Source organism: Pipistrellus kuhlii, unplaced genomic scaffold (genome assembly GCF_014108245.1).
Source record: "Pipistrellus kuhlii isolate mPipKuh1 unplaced genomic scaffold, mPipKuh1.p scaffold_m20_p_6, whole genome shotgun sequence".
NCBI lineage: Eukaryota > Metazoa > Chordata > Mammalia > Chiroptera > Vespertilionidae > Pipistrellus > Pipistrellus kuhlii.
Window position 1 is genome coordinate 68,554,322 of NW_023425562.1, and position 22,489 is coordinate 68,576,810.

Consider the following 22,489-nt stretch of genomic DNA (forward strand, 5'->3'; position numbering starts at 1 on the left):
TTAAAAACCACTGAGTCAGGACTGTGGGTCCCCGGGGCCATGCAGGAGCAGTCTGTCTCTGCCATGGCTTCTGTTTGTCTTCTCACCCCTATTTGTCAGAACTGCCTTCCCAGAAGAGGGTTACCTATTGGCCTGGGCCAGGCTAAGGAGAAGGGGGAGGCTGTACACTGCTGCTCACCTCCCACACAGCATCACTGTGCCCCTCTCCTCCACTCAGCCCGCAGGGGAAAACAGAGCAGCCCCACCCTCACCCTGGATCAGAATATGAAACTAGGAGGAATGGCTACTCCTGAGAGATGAAAGTGGAGAAAATACTCCTAGAAAACAGAGAATGGTAAAAGTTCTGGTTAAGCCAGGAAAGCAACATTAACCAGTATTCATGACTAAGCCTGGCATTTATAACTAAGTAGCATATGGTAATAACATTGTGCATATTATTATGTATTTAAAGTTATTTTTGCTCTGTTTTACTTGATCATGTTAGACTTCTTTCCTATATTCGCTGTTTCCTGGCATAAGTAAAATGTCATATTATATCATGTTTAAAAAATTTGGTATGATCCAATTGGGTAAAAAAATTATACATGTATGTAGGCATATATACACACATGTATACATATATATCTATATTTGTTTTTACATGCATATAGTATGTGTGTGCATACATACATGTATATATACATATTGTATATACCTGTATGATTTGTAATAACATTTTGGCATTAAATGTGTATTTTATCATCATAATATCTACATGTATGTAAAATTTTATATATAGGGTATGTAACTATATATAAAATAAGAGATATAAATTTTTTTCTATTTTATATAGCTAAATATAAATATATATGTATACTTACATTTTTGTTGAAAAATGAGTGAAAGGATGCATAAGAATTGGATAATAATGATTTCACCTAGGGAGTGTTTTTTTCATTTTCATTTTCATATATTTTGACTTTTTAAAAGCAGTTCATTTATAAATGTTACCAAGATTCTCCCAGTTTTTTCTCATCACCTTGTTCCCAGCTTAAATTGTAAGTTCAGATAACTTTATATCATGAATCCTTACTGGGGAAAAAGTATTCTTGGTGACTCACTAGAAGACAGTGGTTTTTATGGGCAGACAGAACCGAATCCAGTCATTTGGTTGAGCTGCTGAGGAAATTCAAGTCCAGTTCCACCGATGGGGAATCCCCAACACCTGGCAGGACCTCCTTCAGTCCCTGATTCCCAGGGGTGTTGGCAGCATCTCTTTTGTCCTCCCCCAGGGCCGAGGCGGCAAAGGCAGCATCTACGTGTGGGCCTCTGGGGACGGCGGCAGCTACGATGACTGCAACTGCGATGGCTATGCCTCTAGCATGTGGACCATCTCCATCAACTCAGCCATCAACGATGGTAGGACGGCCTTGTATGACGAGAGTTGCTCCTCCACCTTGGCCTCCACTTTCAGCAATGGCAGAAAGAGCAACCCCGAGGCCGGAGTGGTGAGTGAGGCCACTGACCCTTTGTGAGGTTGTGGAATGCAAGGTACTGTGACGTCATGCACACTGTGACGTCATGGGAGGAGAGGGAGCTACCCGTTTCCCTAAAACGTCAGTTCAGGTTCTGAGAGGAGATCCATTCTCCTCCAGGGCTAATAATGCTTTGTTATCATGGCAGAGAAATGTAAGACGTGAAAATTGAAAGCAAGGATGGGATGGCCCCCTTGCAGTTCATTTTCCACTGATTGTCTTTCTTTTTTTTTTTTTTAATATATTTTATTGAATTTTTACAGAGAGGAAGTGAGAGAGATAGAGAGCCAGAAACATTGATGAGAGAGAAACATCAATCAGCTGCCTCCTGCACCCCCACACAGGGAATGTGCCTGCAACCAAGGTACATGCCCTTGACCAGAATCGAACCCAGGACCCCTCAGTCTGCAGGCTGATGCTCCATCCACTGAGCCAAACCGGTTTTGGCCTGATTGTCTTTCTTGAAGTTGATTGTTTGATTTGCGAAATATGACAAAGTCTGGTTTATCAAAAAGTTGCCTCGCCAGGTCACCTAATATAAGGAAAACTAATATAAAGAACTGGGTCACTACATCACCACCCACCTGAGCCAAGAACCCACCCAGGTATTATAGTAGTTTTTTTTAATTGAAGGATGGACTTTTCTGGGTCTATAAACCTCTCAAAACTGGGCACATGTGGGAGGGTAGTGGTTTTCATCCTAGGTCAGTGATTAAGAAAATAAAATATTAATCACAAACTTAGATTTTTTTTAATACTTTTGATTTTTAGAGAGAGGAGGAGGGAGAGGAAAATAGAGAATCATCGTATGAAAGCAAAAGAGATTCGTGCTCTTCCCTCCTCCACCCCCCCCCCCCATCGGGGATCAAGCCCAAAACCCAGGCATGTGACTGGGAATAGAACCAGCAACCTTTCCATGCACAGGACAACACCCAACCAACTAAGCAACATCGGCCAGGACCAGACTTAGATTATTGATTGCACTTTTCTGAGCAACTCTTCCTTCCTAGGCAACTAGGTATAATGGTGACTTTTTCCAAACCCCTTGGAAATAAAACTCTGTACAGTGTAATGAGCCTTTTCGGATCTCTTCTCTCTGGATCAGCCTTCACTCACAGATCAGCCTTTCCTCAGACCTCCAAGCCAAGAATGTGGGAGGTGGTTCAATAGACCCACTAAGTTAGTTACACTCTCCCCTACAGACAAACAGAGGAAGAAGAATTCCTGTGGTTCATACATGATTTTAATGAAAATCTGGCCCTCCCAAACATTTGAAAGTGAGGTTTTTCTCTTTGTGAAAGTTCTTTCAAACTTGTTTGGTCATTGAGAAGATCTCCCCGTTAATAAGAGTTGTGGGGGTGATCACTCACATATCTGTTATCTTGGCTCAAAATGTCTCAGAATCTTCCCATAAATTTCAGAGGGAGAGAAACATTTTCTTTTTAATGGCCTGTCCTTTTAAGCAAGCCTTAGCTGATTATTCTTCCCTCTTTGATATAGTGCCTGAATGGAAAAGAAATGTTAATGCAATAGCCCTTGGGCTTTCTGAACGATGATCCCAGTACAATAAAACTCTTGGCTTGTGCCTCTCCACCTAGCATGTCTCATTTTAGGATTCAGAAAATGTCTCCCTGGTCTCTGGAATAGATGCAGACAGTGCTTCTTGGAGCAACTAGCTTGCTTTTATCTTGTGGACACTGTAACTCTAATTGATTGTGTCCCTTTTTGCATAGGCTACTAGGAAACTCAGATAAAATGCGTGTTTAAAATAGATGTTGGGGTGCTAAATTTAGCCTTACCTTCATCTTAATCTTCTTCAGAACAAGGAAGAGTTTAAATTTTAAAAACTAGATCATTCTCTGCTCCATATTGTTTTGGGATTCAAAATAGTGTGACTCATTGCTCAATATCTTCCCTTTCAGGCAACCACAGACTTGTATGGCAACTGCACTCTGAGGCATTCTGGGACATCTGCAGCAGCTCCAGAGGCCGCCGGAGTGTTTGCTCTGGCTTTAGAGGCTAAGTATGTTTCCAGCTCGAGCTGAGGGTCATCTCTGTAAGGTGGACTAACATGTGTCTCTCCACCCATCACTAAATGTCCATGGAGGCGAAAGTGGATGCAAGAGCCTGAACATACACACATACACACACACACACACACACACACACACACACACCACAAAACTACAATAGGCCCACTTGAGAATCCTACAGACAAACAAAGGAGAAAGAATTCCTGTGGTTCAGACATGTTTTATTGAAAACCCTGGCGCTCATAAACATTGAAAGTGAAGTTTTTCTGTTGTGAAAGTTCTCTGAAACTCAGCTCATCATTAAAGTCTCCCCCTTAAGAAAAGTTATGCAGGTGATCACATATCTCCATTTTATTAACTCAACATGTCTCAGAATCTCTCCATGAGTTTTAGATGTGGAGAAACATTTTTTTGTTTGTTTGCTTGTTAATCGTCACCTTGAGGATATTTTTCCATTGATTTTTAGAGAGAGTAAGAGGGAGGGAAAATGACAGAGAGAGAAAAACATCAATATAAAACAGACACATCAATTGGTTGCCTCCTACATGTACCCTGTCCAGGGCCAGGGAGTGAGCCCACAACCCAGGTACATGCCCTTGACCAAAATAGAACCCAGGACCTTTCAGTCTGTGGGCCAATGCTCTATTCACTGAGCCAAACTGGCTAGAACGGGAAACATTTTTTTAATGGCTTGTCCTCTTAGGCAAGCTTGATGCTGAGCCTTTTTATTCTTCCCTCTTCCGGAGTACCTTTCCTTCCTGAACAGAAAAGAAATGCTGACGCAATCACACTTGGGAGAGTCCTGGTGGACCCCTAGGAGAGTACAGGACATTGACACCCCACCACACATATCAGCTACTTTCTCAGATACCGAAAAGGGGTATGTAGGTCATCTCTTCTTCATAAAACTTCTCTTTATCCTCTGGATGATCCGGTGGCTATTTTATTTCAATAATACTCACCATCAGCTAAGTGAAATAAAACCATTTTCAAGCTGGGTATCTAGCAAGGTATTCAGAACATGTGTCAAATAGGGTGCTCCAACTCAAGATTTGTTAACTTATAAGGTGAATTCACTTTTAACACTGGGACAAGATGGGCAGTCACGCAGTATTGACCAAGAAATGGGCTTTACTGGGAAACCTTCCAAGCTACAGGCAAGAGGAGACCATCCTCTCTGTTCTCACCATTCCAGAGCGAGGACACATATCCCTACTGCTGGGCACACTTTCGATATATCAGCTGAGGTACTTGACAACCTGCTATTCTATATTCTCTCAGTGAAAGCCAGAGACTAGCCTTGTTTTTAAGCAATGAACATGTGGGCTTCAGGCACAAGCACTCGGTATAAGTGCAAACACCACAATGTAGGGAGTTGTCTGAAAATGCTGCACCAACCACTTGTGAGGAGTTGGATTCGGGTGCCTGGGGAAGCAGAGTTGAGTCTCTACCTCCCAACTCTCCTCAGCTGTTGCTAGGCAACTGGATCTTTGAGCATCAATCTCAAGGCAACCCTGCTTGTCTCTCTCCACAAATGCAGTTTTTGACTTGCAAAAGAGGCAAGAATTGATTCCTAGCATAGGAAGAGATTTTGAAAGATAATCTAATCCAACCCTCTGCCTTCAAGCTGAAAAGGCATAAACATCCTTCTTTTACAATTAAGGTCCCATAGTGAGAGTGACTCCTCTTTTTGGACCAAGCCAAACTTCAAATATTCTAACAAAAGTTAAGTGGAAATGTTAGGACGCCGAGGGATAGACACCAGTCAAAGAGTTTCTATTAAGCATAGAGAGCAAAACCTACTCACAGATTATCTGCATTTCCTGCAGATGAAACTGTGCATCTCAGAGCTTGTTGTGCCCTGGAGCCTGAGCTGGCTTTGCTCACTCCAGCTGGGAGCAGACAAGCAGGTGAGCCAGGCAGAGAACAGGGAGCAGGAGAACTCCAAAAGCAAGGAGTTTCTGCTCTCCCTTTAAATCTAAGAGGACAGAACTTGCCTCAAAGTCTCCTTGGACTTTTGACAAGCAAAAACCACTTGCAGAGTCTTATATGCATGCAAAGGAACAATGCAAATGGATGGAGCAAGGCTACTGGATTCATGGGCTCTGCACCAGCTTTCTTGAGCACACGCTTGTAGATATCCTTCCAGAAGAGAGTTCAGTCACCATTTAGGCACACTTTGTTTTAGAGCAATGGTCATGAATTTAAGGCTCTCTCTTGCCATATAGAGTGAAGGATGTCTCCTCGAGAAGCCCTGGGTTCCATTTTGCTTTCTGTAGGTACTTACTCTAAATTGAGAGCCACCTGGTTGTCTCTGAGTGGCCTAGGACCAATCTAGCAAACGTGTGTTTATCCCTGGAGCACTGCAGGATTCTGTAAGTGATTGAAGCCAGCTGTACAAGTGCAACAGTTTTCATTGATAATTTGCCTGGGACTTACTCATGCATAGCCTTGTAACAGCTCCCAGCTTTGTTCCTTATGGTCATACCCCTGCAGCAACCTGTCATTAGTGTGGGCCTGCTTTCCAGTCCCATGTCTTTTCTTTTTTTATTCCTCACCTGAGGATAGTTTTTCCATTGAGTTTTAGAGAGTGGAAGGGAGGGTGAAGAGAGAGAGGAGAAAGAAAGAGAGAGAGAGAGAGAGAGAGAGAGAGAGAGAGAGAGAGAGAGATTGAAGTGAGAGAAACACGTCATTTGGCTGCCTCCCATTCACACCACGACTGGGGCCAGGGTTGAACCTATAACCAAGGTGCATGCCTTTGACTGGGAATCAAACCTGAGATTCTTCTGTTCAAGGGCCAATGCTCTAACTGTTGAGAAAATTGCCCAAGGCTCCAGTCCCACACTTCTTGATTCCATTCTCCATGGAATTGTCGATAAAGATCAGATCACTAAAAAAAAAAAAAAAGAAAAAAAAAAAAAAGAAATCATATCATATCTCAACTTTGCCACTACTGGCTGTCCCTGAGATAAGTCCCAGTGTACTGATGTGAGTGAATGGCCTGTCATCCTCTCCTGCCTTACAATTCCTGGCTCTCCCTTCCTGTCATACTTGGGGCTCATGCCTTCCTGTGTTTTCTCAAGCTTATCACCTGCACAATGCTTGCTAGCTTTCTTTCACCTCTAAATCCTTCGTTTCAGAACCTTCTCTCCCCTAGAGCCTTCCCCTTCCCTATCTTTCCACTCAGGAAAGATACTCATCCCCTTGACCTTGGCTTGAAATGCTACTTCTAAGAGATGCTTGATGACCCCCTGGACCAAAGTTTCTCAGATTTTCCAATCATGGGAATCCCTGCAGTGCTTATGAAAAATATATCCAAAGCCACGACTCAGACTCTCCGGGGTCATGCCTGGAAAGCTGCAACTTTAGCAAACAGCCACGTGCTGCCCAGGAAGGTAGGAATCACCCCTCTGGATCAGCTTTGCTTACGTTTTTGGCTGCATATTGGACAAGCACATGGAATCAATATTCCTGGGGCCTGTGTAACATCATTATTTTTTTGACGTTTGATTCACATGCAGCCAAGGTTGAGAACCGCCATCTTAGACCAATGTTCCAGACATCTGTGTGCAGAAGAATCATCATGTTGTCTTAAGTGCAAATTCTTAGGCTCAATCTGCTTTTTGTCAGTACCCTTCGTCCTCCCCCCCCCAACCCCCACCCCTGTTCTTCTGACACAGGGACTTGAGGACCACATTCTGAATCCCCCTTATTGGAATAACAAAGGGTCCATTGTTGGCTTCCTGGACATCCTAGCTTCCCTTTCATGATTTCTTTTGTTTGTTTGTTTTAGATTTAGCATATAAATGAGATTATATATATTTGTCTTTCTCTGTCCAACGTGTCATTTAGATAAGTATGCTCAAGCTCCATCTATGTTGTCACAATGGCAGGATTTCCTTATTTTTCATGACTGAATAATATTTCATTTTATACATAATGGATAAACATCTTTATCCATGCATCTATAAGTGGACAGTTAGATTGTTTCCAATCTTGGCTATTATAAATAATGCTTCTATGAACATGGGGGGTGAAGAATTCTTTTCAAGTGAGTGTTTTTGTTTCCTTTGTATATATTCCAGAAGTGGAATTGCTAGATCACATGGTAGTTCTATTTTTAATTTTTTGAAGATCATCCATGTCTTTTCCCATAGTCGCTGCACCAATTTACATTCCCGCCAGCAGTGCACAGGTTTCCTTTTCCCCACATCCTTGCCAGAATTTGTTGTCTTTTTATAATAACCATTCTAACAGATGTGAGTGATATCTCATTGTGGTTTTGTCCCTTTTTAAATATTGAAGCTTAGACCTTCCTCTACAGTGCCTGGACATGGTGGACACTGAATAGGCATTCATGGAATCACTTCATTATGCTGTACTTTTTTACATATGTGTCTTATTTTTCCAACTGTTACATAAAATATTTGAGACCAGAAAGAACATGTCATATTACTTGTCCTACACCACAGAGATCTTTATATTGTAGATACTCTGTAAATTTTTTTTTTATTATTATTTAACTAGAAGCCTGGAGCACAAAATGGTGCACTGGTATGGTCCCTTGGCCTAGCCTGAGATCAGGGTCAGCTGCTGGCAGCCGGCCTCACCCACCACTTACCTTGCCACCACTCATGCCAGTTTCCTATTCGCCATATGGCAATGGGAGCCTGCCAGTAGTGGGGAGGGACTGAGAGATGATCAGTGCACCTTATAGTGACTGGTCATTCTGCCATTATGGTTCTGGGTTTTATTATATAGGATAGATATATAAGATGCTCTTGAGTTGATGTGATAGGATTAAAGCTAAAAGCAAGTTGATAAAATACTGCTGCTTTACACAACAGTGCATTATGTTAATTCTGAAATTGCTCAAAAGAGGGAACTACAAAGGATGCAGTTTTATTTTTCTGCATATACAAATTGAAATGTGTGCTATATTCTGGTTTATTTCAGAAGATTCTTGTTCTGACACTCCCTCTCATGTACCCATGAAAATCAGTCCTTAGAGAAATGTTGAGGGGGTCCTTCTCCGAATATCAGGAAGCATAGCACATTTTGTGGCAGACCCCTAGCATAGATAAGAGATACTCCACCTGCCAAGAGCTCTCAGGTCACCTCAAAGTCACCAGATCCTTCACTTATTAATCATAAACCCTTCTGGGTTTAATGAATACAGAATCCCATTCTGACAAAACACTGAACTTTTGGTCATATCAACTTTAGGAAGTGTCACACCTTTTCCTGCATCCTGGGGATCATATGTCCAAGATATGTTCTTAATTTTCTCAAATAATCATTGACCTTCCTTGCAATTTTCTCCTTAAAATCTAAATACCTACATTTCAAAAGCAGCAGTATTTCATCAACTTGCTTAATGAATCATTAGTATCTTTTGATTCTGATTCAAAGCTTTGAACCAATGAACACTGCATATGTTAAAAGTTTATCAAGAATTATGTTGTTCCTAGTCCTTTTAATTATTTGACTTCTGAAGAGAACCATAGTGCATGTATTTTCCAACTTTTTTTTTACCAGACTCTCAGTAAGAAATAAATTTTTTCGTTGTTACTCAACACACACACACAAAAAGTTCCAAAAAAAAAAAATAGTTTTCTATATTATATGAAATGCATACTGTTCTTTTCTATTCTATACCATTTACTTTTTTAACAATAGTCTCATCCATTAAATCATTAGTTCTCAAATTTAACTGTCTACTCTATTGGAATGATTGAGAAAATGCTAACGATTTACAATACCTGGGTCCCACTCCTGCAAAGTCTGATTTAATTGGTCTGAGGTGTGGCCTGGGCAGTGGGATTTTAAATGTCCCACCAGAAGATTGTTATGTGCATCCTAGGTAAGCAACATGTGCCATAAGTTGATTTCCTAGCCACAAATAGGTCATGACTTGCTGTTTTAAAAAAACCACAAACACTGCACTAGCAGGCTTGGCTCAGGGATAGAGTGTCAGCCTGCGGACTGAAGAGTCCCAGGTTCGATTCTGGCCAAGGACACTTGCCTGGGTTGTAGGCTTGATCCTCGGTGGGGAGTGTGCAGGAGGCAGCTGATCAATGATTCTCTCATCATTGATTTTTCTCTCTCTCTCCTTCTCCCTTCATCTTTGAAATCCATAAAAAAATATTATTTAAAACACACACACACACACACAAACACTGAGCAACATCAGACACTAATTTCCAAAACCAATAGCATTTTCAAGCAGACTTGTTTATTCACTGGACAGTGTGACAATGGCAGTTCTGTGTCCTGTGACCTGGACACTGAGGATAAAAATATGCAGAAGACATTGTATCTGCCCTTGAAGAACTGATAGCTTCATTTTCACAAATGAAGAAACAGATCAAGAAACAACACTGCCAGTACCAGAAGACTTTTATGTCCCCTCCCCGATCAAGATGTAATTTCTAACTACATAGATTAATGTTGCCTGTTTTTATACTTTAAGCAAGTGGAATAATACAATATGTTCTCCTCAGTCTGTGGGTTCCATAGGTTAACATTCTGTTTGTGAGATTCATCCATATTATTCGGAGTAGCTATAGTTCATTCATTCCTGTTGCTTTATAGTATTCCACATTCTATAAGTACACCTCAGCTAGTTTACTCATTTACTCTGGATGGGCATTTGAGGGCTTCACAGTTTGGGCCTGTGAACATTCTTGTACATATATCTGGTGAATGTATACACACAATTTTGTTGGATACATACCTAAGGATGGAAATTATGGGCCGTAGCTTAAGTATATGGATAACATTAGAAGATACAGCCAAGAAGTTTTCCAAACTGGCTGCAATAATTTATACTCCTGTCAGCAAAGTCCATGAGTTCCAGTTGCTCCACATCTTTGCCAATGCTTAGTATTGTCAGTCTTTTTAGCCATTCCAGTGTGTGGGTTAGAATGCACATTTGAAATGCATTTAAGTAAGAAAGACCAGTGTGTGTTTTTCTAATTGACAAATATAAAATGGTTCTAAATAGTACATGGAAATTCTCCCTTGACCTGGGGGTTCATAGATATTCCAACATCTTGCAAGGGGGTTTTGTCCTATCTTAGTCATTGTGTCTTTCTTCCTCTCTCGCCCTCCCCTTTTCTCTTGTTTTCCAATGGCTTCCGGCATCCAGTCTGGGTCTTACCTGGAGAGACATGCAGCACCTGACTGTGCTCACCTCCAAACGAAACCAGCTTCATGATGAGGTTCATCAGTGGCGGCGGAATGGGGTCGGCCTGGAGTTTAATCACCTCTTTGGCTACGGGGTCCTTGACGCAGGCGCCATGGTGAAGATGGCTAAAGACTGGAAAACGGTGCCAGAGAGATTCCACTGTGTGGGCGGCTCTGTGCAGGACCCTGAGTAAGTGGGTACCATGGTTCTGCTGCTGCATGTGGAAATGTCCCAGAGATGGTGCCATGGCATTAGCGACAGTATCAGATTCCCTCTCTGTCAGGGAGATGTCCTGGAGTTGACTTAGGAACAACTAGCTTGCAGAGAGAGCTATAGCAATGCACAACTCCTGGGGAGGGGGAGCATTTACATAGAACACAGTTGTGTGGCTCAGGACCCCTACTTTTAGGTGTGAGCATTAACTGTTTTGGTGCCTTATGCCATTATTTTTCATTGCAAAAACCAACCAGGGTAACCAGCTCCCAGATCAAAGAACAGAACACAACCATATCCCAGAAAACCCCACATCCCCTTCCACGATAATCTCCCCACCATCCTTCTAACTCCATAGATTACTTTAGTCCCTAGTTCATACTTAACATAAATGGAATAATACACTGTGTTCTCCTTCATATCTAGATTGTTTTGCTCAGAATTATGTTGAGATTCAAGCATGTTTATTCTCATTGTTGAATAACGTTCCTTTGTGTGACTATAACACAATTAATTTATTCATTCTACTTGTGGGACAAGGTAAGCATTTGATTTTATTCCAAGTGAAGTGGATAGACATTTGAAAGGATTTAAGTGAGAAGTTCCTTACCCAGAAACCACTGCGCTGCTCACATGAACCTATTTCCCATTATGGCAAGAGGATTGGACAATATGGTCCTCTTTATTTAATTCCTTTCCTCATTGGATAATCAGTAAAGTAGAAATGGAAATTTTCATCATTGTTATTTTTAATTAAGGTTTTATGTATATGCAACAAAATGTATAGAACTTAAGTGTATTATTCTAGTTTTGATAAATGTATACACCCCAGTAACCTCCATCTAATAAATCTCTGGAACATTCCATTACCCCAGAAAGATTCCTCATTCCCCCTTCTAGTTAGTCCCAACATCCCATGGACAGCAATTGTTTTCATTCTTGCCCCCAAAGATTAGCTTTACAGTTTTTGAGCTTCATCTGACTAAATCATATTGTATGGACACTTTGGTATCCAGTTTCTTTGACTAAACATTATGAGTGTGAGATCAATCCAAGTTATTATGTGTAGTAATATCTCATTCACTCCCATCGCTGTGTCATATTCCACTGTGAGGGTACACCTCAGAGATATTGGCATTCTAATTGTGGTAAATCCATTTCTAACCATCCCATCTCATCCCAGCCTTATTTCTATTGGTCATCTGAGCTTGGCCAGAGTCAGAGCCTTCTCACAATTCAGAGGTAATACCACTCTAGCATATGGCCTGCCTTCATAATCAAAGAAGCTATTTCCATTATAAATTAGTAAAAATTAAGATGTAGGGAGTATACATATTTTGACATGACCCTTGAATTCTGCCCTTAGGGGCCCCAAAACAAGAGCTTTTTCTTTCTTTTGTCACCAGTAAAATGGGGCTAATGTCTCTGTCCTCAGCAGGCTGCTGGGAGGCTTTAGTGAGATAATCAGCATAAAGCTGGTGCACAGTAGGCGCTCAGTAAGTGCAACTTTACCTTTCCCTCTCACTCATGACTTAGACACTCCTGGTAGAAAAAGGGGAAAGACAATAATCTCATAGAATTTTGGATTCATATTTGCCTGGTGTTTGGGATAACCATTGGAGCTCCATGGCCAATGGATGCTGCATGCACTATTCAGCATCAGCATCCTTGCAGACTGCACACAGCAACACTCCATAAAACTGTTAAGTATATCTTTTCAGTTTCTCAGGAGACTATTGCTTTTATCAGTGAGCTGCAGGATAAGCTTCACGTCCATGGCCTTGGCTCCAAAGTCAATGCAGAACCAAGGCTTGGGTCTGAACCAGGTGTGTGGCCAGTATCTTTTTGTAGATGTTCTCTCAAGATTTGTATCTTAAAATATTCACCATTTTATGCTCCAAAATAAAAGCCATGTCAAAGAAGAATATTAACATAGGCAAAAGGCCAGGAAGGGGAACTAGCACCATGCTCAGAGTTTTCATGCACAGTCTTATTTAAACTCACACATAGTGTCAGTGAGACTTTCAGGTATTTGAATGACTTGTTTCCTGACCAGTATGTGTAGAAGCAGAAACCTTGCACAGATAGTTTTGTTCTAGAAGACTCTCAAAATCTAGAGTCTTCCCATCACACCATCAAAGGAGATTGATTGTATGGAAAGATAGCTGAAATGCTGAAGTTGACCCTTCTTTGGATTCTAATTCTATGATCAAAGAGATTCCCAAATTTCCCTGATCTTTCAAAAGACTGTTCTTCATTAGGATTAATTAACCCAATTTCAGCTTTTTTATGATAATAATAACACTCACATTATCAATAATAAGGAACTTAACACTTTAAAAGAAAAGTCTTATGAGCTCCTGTCTCACTTTGGACAATTTTTTGAGAGACGATTCCAGGAAATACAAGTGGGGAAGTGAATATGTAAGACAGGGAAGAGGAATAAAAGCCAATAAAGAGTACATTGATGAGCAACTAATAGTCCACTATTGGCAACTAGGCTCAGTCCCACTGGGGACACTGAGTTGTCCCACTGAAGAATGGAGATATTAGGATATATTTATTCACCACCTTCTGTCAGTCCCCGGTAGAGGATTGTCCCTCAGGAATTAAATCCTTGTCACTTGTAGCTGTTTGTAGCAAATTTCCACATAACATGGAAAAGTTCCAGGAGAGATGCTGGGAGATGCTGATACCTAAGGTAGGAAGCAGCCAGGGTACATGGGAGTCGCATCTGAAGGGGAACTCAGAGGTGACTTAGGAGAAATGGGAGGCGCATCAACAGATCTGCTACATTCCCTTTCCCCACAGAAGGTTCAGAGATAATAGGTAACTTGCTGAGGCTCATACAGCTGAGGTAGGAATTAACCCAAGTCTGACTGATTAACCTCAAAGCTCTTGCTCTCTCTGCAACCTGAAGCTGTCTTCAGAAAACCCTCGTGTAATATACACATTTCTTACCATATCCCCTCATTGCTTTGCCCTCAGGAAAATACCATCCATTGGCAAGTTGGTGCTTACTCTCACCACTGATGCGTGTGAAGGGAAGGAAAATTTTGTCCGCTACCTTGAGCATGTCCAAGCTGTCATCACAGTCAATGCAACCAGGAGGGGAGATCTGAATATCAACATGACTTCCCCTATGGGCACCAAGTCCATTTTGCTGAGCCGGCGTCCAAGGGATGATGACTCCAAGGTGGGCTTTGACAAGTGGCCTTTCATGACCACCCACACGTGGGGGGAAGACGCCCGAGGAACCTGGACCCTGGAGCTGGGGTTTGTCGGGGGCACACCTCAGAAGGGGCTGTTGAAGGAGTGGACCCTGATGCTGCATGGCACGCAGAGTGCCCCTTACATTGACCAGGTTGTGAGGGATTACCAGTCCAAGCTGGCCATGTCGAAGAAGGAGGAGCTGGAGGAAGAGCTGGATGAAGCTGTAGAGAGAAGCCTGAAAAGCATCCTGCACAAGAACTAGTGCTGCACCCTGGCTCCGGCGCCTCCCCTCTTCCCATCTCCGCCTCTCTGTCCTTGCTCCATTCTTTGTCAGGCACCTAGCAATTCCAACTTCTTGATCTGAAGCTTCACTCATTGTCAATGATTATTTTCTTTACAATGGAAGTAATCTTTTTTTATTCTCTGCCCCAAATACAGTGTTCCCACCAACATCTACATTCTATTTGTGACTCTAGGTTCTTTATTTGTGTCACTCAAATAGATGATATCCTGAAAAAAAAAAAAAAAAAAAAAAAAAAAAAAAAAAAAAAAAGCTTGGACAACTTTCCCCTCAATTTTTTTCAGATCTGAGAAGAGAAGACAATGCATTTATAAAGCTACACACATTGACTCCAAGAACGTCTATTTATGGTCTCAACTGACCCATTAGATTAAAAAAAAAATCAAAGCTTATGACCAAGGTTGAGTTCTGAATCTCTTAAAGCACAAGGGATGCTGTAAGTGCTTTGGGAAAGATGTTTTGAATTTAGCAAGATTTTTTAGCGACGTAGATGAAGGTGGCATGATTTGAAAGACACCATCTATGAGAACTCTAATTACTGGAGGAGGAAGAGTAAAACAGCATGGGCATTGGAAATCTTACCACCAATGCCAACACCATAACTTTTCCTACTCAGCCAGCATGGCAAATATAAAACCTATGTAGCGTGGCTGTCCTTTCACCAGCTATTGCTCTGAGTTAGGGTAAAATATTCTAGAGAAGTCCAAATTACTCTCAGTTGGCACAGAATTCATTTCAGCCCAACTTTGTGAGGTTTCTCACATAACTATCCAAAATGGGGAAATGCAAGGCAGGTCTGGCAACACACCATGGTAGTTTTTAACCCAGGAACATTCCTTTTCCTAATTCATTTGGGAACTTCTTAATCGGATGGGAGCAAGAGGCCAGGTGAGTGTTTTTTTATAGCTTTCCACGTATGAACTTGGGCTTTAAGTTCCAAAGCATGTGCTTAGTGGGCAATATCTTACTCCTTCACGTTGTGATTTCTTTGATGTGTTAGGGCAATGGCCTCTGTTCAGGCACAGGTGTGTGGAGAGTGCAGTGGGCATGTCTGAATTTAAGAGCAGCCATCTTCACTGGATCTTCATTTGTATGGAGACTTTTCTGCCAAAGTGGGGAATGCCAACTCATCCCCCATAACTTGAGCCCGAAGAAAGCAAGAGAAGCCCTTGTTAGGGAAAGCACGGGTACCATCTTGGCAACTAAGCAGTTCATGATGGTGTTTAACAGGTCATCTAAAGCTGATACATTCCTCTCCCCTGTATACCCCAAAAGACACCACACCATTTCATTCTCAAATAGAAATGCTTTCTGACCTGTTGACACCTTGTTTTCCTACTCAAGGATGGATTCCTCATCTTCAATTCCAATGCCCACCCACTCCCAAGAAATGACTCATTTGTTTGACTTGATTTCCAAGAACTGATCAACTACTCTAGCTACATTTCTCCCTTCCCTTGGAGCACGTAGCTAAGCCTACAGTTCCCTTCCTCAAAACCAGCAATACCAGAACACCAGTTTCCATTCCCTGAAGGTTACAACTTTAAGAGAGAAGTCTGGAAAACCCATTTTCTTTCTTTTTTTCCCCATGTTGGCATGAATTTGTCTTCTCTGACACCATATGACCTTCTCTATTTAATGCTTTAAATGTAACAATATTTATGATTTTTAAAAGAAATTTATTACTTATTGCGAAGGTCTTTTTAAACCAGTTTAAATTTTAAGAAAAAAATAAATGGAAATCATCAAAAATTCATTTCTCATTAACTGTGTGAAAATAAACCAAAGGACATTATGTGTGTAAAAGTGCACACAGAAATATATATATGCATATGTAGACTATACACATGTGTATATATGTGTATATATATATACTTGTATAAATGTATATACACACATATATCAAAAAAATGTGTGTATGCGTATTTATTAGAGAAATAGACACCATCTTCATCTTTTAAAGAATATTCAGAGACTATCAAGGTGATACTGGTTGAAGAGAAAGACCAGTGGAAATTCAGGTGAAAATGTTCATTGATTCCCATTGCATCACCACTGTAATTTTGCAGCTCTCTGTATAAACATGAAATGTCTTATATAGCAGCAAAGATATAAAATAGCGTCCATATTTTCACAGTTGTGGTATAATTTATGAAATTAAGAGAGTAACTTACAGCTTCTTAATAAAAATGGCAAGTTTTGATATGAGTATACAGTATATAAAAATATATAGTGCTGTATAAAAATATTTGGTCTCTATTTCATTTTTTGCACCAGTATTAACACTAGAATATGTCTAGCTAGTGAAGTTTTATGACATCCCTGATCCTAATGAAAGAAGCATTTATAGTCATTTATTTTTTAAATGAAAATAAATCATGATTAATCAGGATAACATTATTGCTTCCTATTACAAAATGTTCTAAACAAATTTTAAAAGACATGTAAATTAGGAAACTTAACAAGAAAACATTACTTTCCAGAAATTGTGGGATGTGATATGCATTACATAAAAACACTGCCAGCCATTCTAGAAATAAATAATAAAATGATCTAAAAAGCCTGCTTTCATTAATATTCATGAAAGATTTATAATTAGCAAATCAATCATACACAAATAAATCAAACACCTATAGCAGCATTTTTAATACTCAGGTTACATCCCAAAAGCTGGCAATAATATAAATTTAGGAAGGCAAAACCACTATTTTGTAATAGACTAAAATAGACCATACATACTAATGATAAGCATTGTTTTCTGAAATATATTTTCTAGGGATGTGTCAGTGCGTGAAGTGGCTCACAATGTATTATAAAATGCATTTCTCATTGTGCGTCATGGGCCATAGTCAAAATATATTCTAGAATATATTCACTAGGCCAAACTAAATTATACTACAGTAATGAACAGCCCAAGAATCTCAGTGGTTTAACACAATGAAGTTTTATTTTTATTTACACAAATCCTATTTAGGATTCAGTGACTCCCGTGCAGTAGCTCAGAGATTCAGGCTGCTTCAATCTCCAATCTTATGGTTTGTAATCATAACACAGGTGGCTATAATTCATGCAGAAGAGAATCTGTGTGGAGGACTCTTACCCACTTTTTTATGTTCAGCCTGATGGAGACGCAAAGATCACTTCAGCTATAGAGCATCAGCCAATACTAGTCAATAACCATGTCTGAATGTAAGCACCTGGGACAACTAACAGATGGTTGATAAGTATTAGAGACTCTCCCACAAAAAGAGCTTTAAGTGCCCTTAAAACATATTCTTAAGTACTGATTTACATGGCAACCCATCTTCATGGATTGTACCATGAACAGTATTATAAACTAGCTATAGCCTATGTGACTACATGCTATTCTAACAAACCTTAATAGTTGATAAAATATTAATATATTTATATTTAATTATAAAAACAATTTTCAAATGTGTCCTATGATATAATACTTATCATACCCAATTAGCAAAATCTTAAGAGAGCCTATGATTAAAAGCAGACATTGAAAGATATTAAGGTCCCAAGTCCAATCTTGTGACAAACTGAGAAACTGCTTTTCAATACTTAAGTTCAAAGATTGATTTCTTAAAGATTAAGTTTAAAAACAAAACAAAACACCATTCTTATAGAGTTACCACTACATGTTATTATTACTGTCACATAAATTAATAGCAGTGATTTTCATGTGATCAATGCCTTCATTAGTTGCAATGATCACATGAAAACCATATACTACAAAACTTTTAGGAAACATAGCCAAGAATTTTATATTTAGAGAGAAAAAATGCTGAATTAGAGGAACTAGTACCCTCACACCAAAGTAAGTTCTTAGATACAAAGAGTTTAATTTTATAGAAATTTTTAAAAAATCAAAAAGCCAAGAATAGAAACAGTTTGGGGGAGAAAATAAGAGGTTCTAAAAATTCTGGGAGATTGAAATAACATCAGCACAGAATGTGTCCTGGGCCAGCGAAGGAGATTTGATTATAGCCAGCTGGTGGTTCCCTGTCAACAAAAAGGGTGCTAGGAGGGGCCTGCACTCAGCTCATGGGAGTTAGGAAAACGGAGAGTCTGGGGTGAATGCAGGCAGACAGTATCTGGCATTGTTCGGCTGTAGGGAAACACAGAGACTGGTTGTAAAGGGGAATTCCAGTCTCTGAAGAGCTGAAGTCTGTTGAAGAGAGAAACCAATACACTGGGGAAGTCATCCCCAGACAAGGGCCTTGAAGCACCATTCTCCTGCCAATGGTCTAATTCTATGCCCACCTACAGCCTCCTGATGCTTTATTTCGCCTCCCAAGGACAGTTACACCAGAAAAGGAGTATTCAGCATAAGGGATACTAGCAAGGCATCTCCAGGAAAGATGGCCCCTCTTTACACCGCAAATTAATCAACTTAGTACTTGAGTTCTTCCAATAGTCTCTTGTGCATTTCATTGCCAAGAATTCTTCCCTTGGGTTCAAGAAAATCTGATGGAATTTGGTTTTGGATTTACAAAGGACCAGGAATTAAGGTCTGATCGGAGGCAAGTTTTCCAAGCCAGCCTGTCAGCTTCATTTTTCTCTTAAAACTTAGAAGAGACTGTTTGTGAATCTGGGAACAGAATGAACTGACCATAAGAAATACAATTGGCCCAAAATGTCTTTCTAAATACCTCATGTTCAGTCCTGTGTGGTTTTGGATGGAATGGGGGCAATTAGAGATCTCAGCCCACAGAGTCTGAGATGCCAGAACAGCCAAATGAGGCTGGGAATTCCTAGGTCTAATGTTAACTGTCATCTATTTTCACCATGGAGGCTTCAGGTCAAGCCTCCTTACCATCCCAGGGCAGGTTGTTCCATCTTATAGCAGGCTCAAAGATGTCCCTCTACACCAAAGAGGACACCCAATGGGCTGCCCCAACCTGGACAAAACGTAGACACTGCAACCTGTTTTTTTCTCTTTTGGCCCCTGTCCTGGAACTACTGACAGATAAGCCACCTGGTAAGCTCCTGGTCATAAGGACACAGGCATGTAGGTGAAGGGACAGTTGTGACTAGTCATTTCACAGCACAGTGACGTTATTGGCCAAGGATATACCTTCTTGGAGAACATACATCTCATTTAAAAAGCCCTACTTCTTTTAATAAAACAAGTCTATTATTTGGTTTTTGTGGCATCTATTTGCTTTTATCCAAGCATGAGAAATTGGAGTCAAGCATTTATACTAATCAAGGCACCTGAATGATGCCCTTCATTATCAAATGCCATATGAGTTTGAAGTGACTTCATTCACCAGCAACATCCCAACTACAAACCTAGAATATAACAATTTTAGGGGAAACCTCCGTGGAATTTTGCAACATGAAAGAGGAAAGAAAGAAGAGATGCCAGGTTAGCAGTGTCTGTTATGTAAACTGAATTTTGCTGGTGCGTGCCCTATGTCAAGGGTCAACAAACTACAGCCCAGGGACCCAACCCAGCACACTGCCCGCTTTTGGAATGAGTTTTATTGGAAATAACCATGCCTAGTTTTTATTGTCTATGGCTGCTTCCACGCTACACTGGCCGAGTTGAGTAGTTATAATGGAGGCTGTACATTAAGTTAGGCCATTTATAGAAAACATTTGCCAACCTCTGCCCTCTAGCTATCTCCTCAGCCCACCAAGAGGTAACCTATAGACAGTTTTGTACATGCCAAGGGGCTCTCTCCCTACCAGGTGTTCTATGGCTGCAGATATGTGCCAGACCTGGTGTGCTACAGACAGAAGTGCCAGGGGATCAATGCCCCAGACCCACCTCACCTGAGGAAGGGAGGGAGCTGGTGCAGAATGATCCCAGCTTCCTGTCCTCCTGTTGAGGCCATTTGAAGATGTGCTACTTAGTCTCTTCAGTCCCCAGGGGGATGGAACCCCAGTTGCCCACAGCAGTGGCAGTAGGTGAATGCTGCCTGTGTTGGCACCTCCCTTTCCCGTCTCATGCCCCTTCTTCACCAGTCAGGAGACAGAAATTCCAGCAGTGATGTTAACAGAGAGAACAGAATATAAAGCATCCTCAACTGAGTCATATAAAGAAATATTAACTGCTTAATTAGGAAGGCAAAAGAGAATTCAGTTATCACAAGAACCAAGCAGGCTAACATGGACAAGAAGCAGGGGCTTTCTGGGACTGTGCTGAGGTGCTGGGGAGTGGCACCACGCACCTGACTCGCCCTCCCGGCCCATGGATGGAGAGTGAGTGCATATGGCAGGCCCCTGAAAGACCCAGATGTCTGTGGAGGGACTCAACTGGCTGGTGCAGGGATCTTTGAGGAGATGATCATGGTTCTGCAAATGTTGGAAAAACTGAAAACTGAATCCAGCTGCTGCTGCAGGAAGTACTACCCTCGCCAGGGTGACCAAGTGCTGCTGGGCAATAGGGACAAGCAGGATGGGGCAGGTCCCTTCTCCCTCTTGATCAGAAATCGAACTCAAGACCCTTTGGTGGGAGGGCCAATGCTCTAACTCATAAGCTACACTGGCCAGGAGTCCATTTTTTATTATCAATTGAATATAAAAATCACCTTTCTTCCCAAAAAGATACCCTTGCCTTTTAAAATAACTGAACATTTAGTCCAAAAAATAAAAGGACTTCATGGGGGAAGCAAAAAGGTTTGCAGTGGTTTATGCTAAATAAAACCTATGTACTGGCCCAAATTCCTAGTACATTCTGGGCACTAGCTAATGGTTTCCATCATTCTCTCTTAAGCTTTTAAACCATAAATATTTTAAAACTGGGCAATGGTGTAAGTTCTCCATTCATCCCTTATGAAAAAAAAAAAAAAACACCACAAAAAAACTTTTCATTATTAAAATCAAAACCTCAAATAAATCCAGAACGAGATTTTTTAAAGCTCTAAATAGAAAGCTGACTCCATTTAATATTCTTTCTATTACCCATAACAAGGAAATAAGAAAATGTAACTTAGGACTCCACCAATTTTCTTGTAAGGGTGTGTAGTTGTCTTGCCAGATGCTTTTGTTCAGGCAGATGCACGAATCCGTGTGAGCATGTTTACTCTGTATTTTGTACTTTGGAGAACCTACACAGGGAAGGGATACTTTCTTAATCAGTATAAATAAAAAATCACTTTGGGACTATTAGTACAAAAATAGATTCCTAGAGGCCACATAAAATTTTCTGTAAAATTTCTAGTTTAAAGTCATTTATATTTCCTAGCATGTGGCACAGTAGATACCTGTGTATACTTGTGCATGTATGTGTACATGTGTGCACAAAATAATGTACACACAGGTATGTTACAGTGTATTATACTACAGTGACCATTAATAAATCTGCAAGCCTCCCCTTGTCAGCATAGCACACTGTTGTGGCACATAGTATATATACTCAATAAATGCTTGTTGGACAAATTATCTCCTAAACAAAGAACTATGAGGTGACATTTGATTTTGCTTTTGAAACCTGGCCTATGGCAGACAGCATGGTGTCCCATTTATATCCCCATGACCTTTACCATTTCCGTGTACTTCCATGTTAATGCCCCAGGAGCAGCCCTCCCCACTGGCTGACAGGAGGTGGTGGATGAAAACCCCGCTCCCTCACCCAGAAGACAGGATAACTCTGTGGCACAGGTCCTAGTCCATCTCCCAGAATCCCTGGAGGGTGGCGGGGTGGGGGGATTGAGCTCCAGCTGCCCACAGTGATAACCGGAGTGGCAGCACACCTCTTACTGGCTGCCTCTATGCCTGCCTTTCTCTCCACTGCCCTATTGGTGCTTCCTGAGATCACATCCCTAAGATACTACATTCAGCCGTGGCCAACATGGCTTGGTTGGTTGGAATGTCAGCCCATAAACCAAAAGGTGGTGGATTTGATTCCTGGTCAGGGCACATTCCCAGGCTGCGGATTCGGTCCTGAGTTGGGGTGGGTATAGAGGCAACCAATGGATGTTTTTCTCTCACATCGATGTTTCTCTTTCTCTCTTTCTCTCTCCCTCTTAAAAAAAAAAAATCAATTTAAAAAAATTTAATTGTTAAA

The 22,489-nt window shown here is 40.9% G+C and overlaps 1 protein-coding gene across 1 annotated transcript in view; it reads left to right on the forward strand.

Moving 5' to 3' along the window:
- PCSK2 (proprotein convertase subtilisin/kexin type 2) overlaps nucleotides 1-16,711 on the forward strand; it is a 235,000-nt gene extending 218,289 nt beyond the window's left edge. The window contains exons 9-12 of the mRNA XM_036418996.2: nucleotides 1,272-1,487; nucleotides 3,437-3,537; nucleotides 10,698-10,925; nucleotides 13,938-16,711. Coding sequence (XP_036274889.1) covers nucleotides 1,272-1,487; nucleotides 3,437-3,537; nucleotides 10,698-10,925; nucleotides 13,938-14,424 — 1,032 coding nt within the window. The 3' untranslated portion in view covers nucleotides 14,425-16,711. The remainder of the gene's footprint in view (nucleotides 1-1,271; nucleotides 1,488-3,436; nucleotides 3,538-10,697; nucleotides 10,926-13,937) is intronic.
- The last annotated feature ends 5,778 nt before the right edge of the window (nucleotides 16,712-22,489 follow it).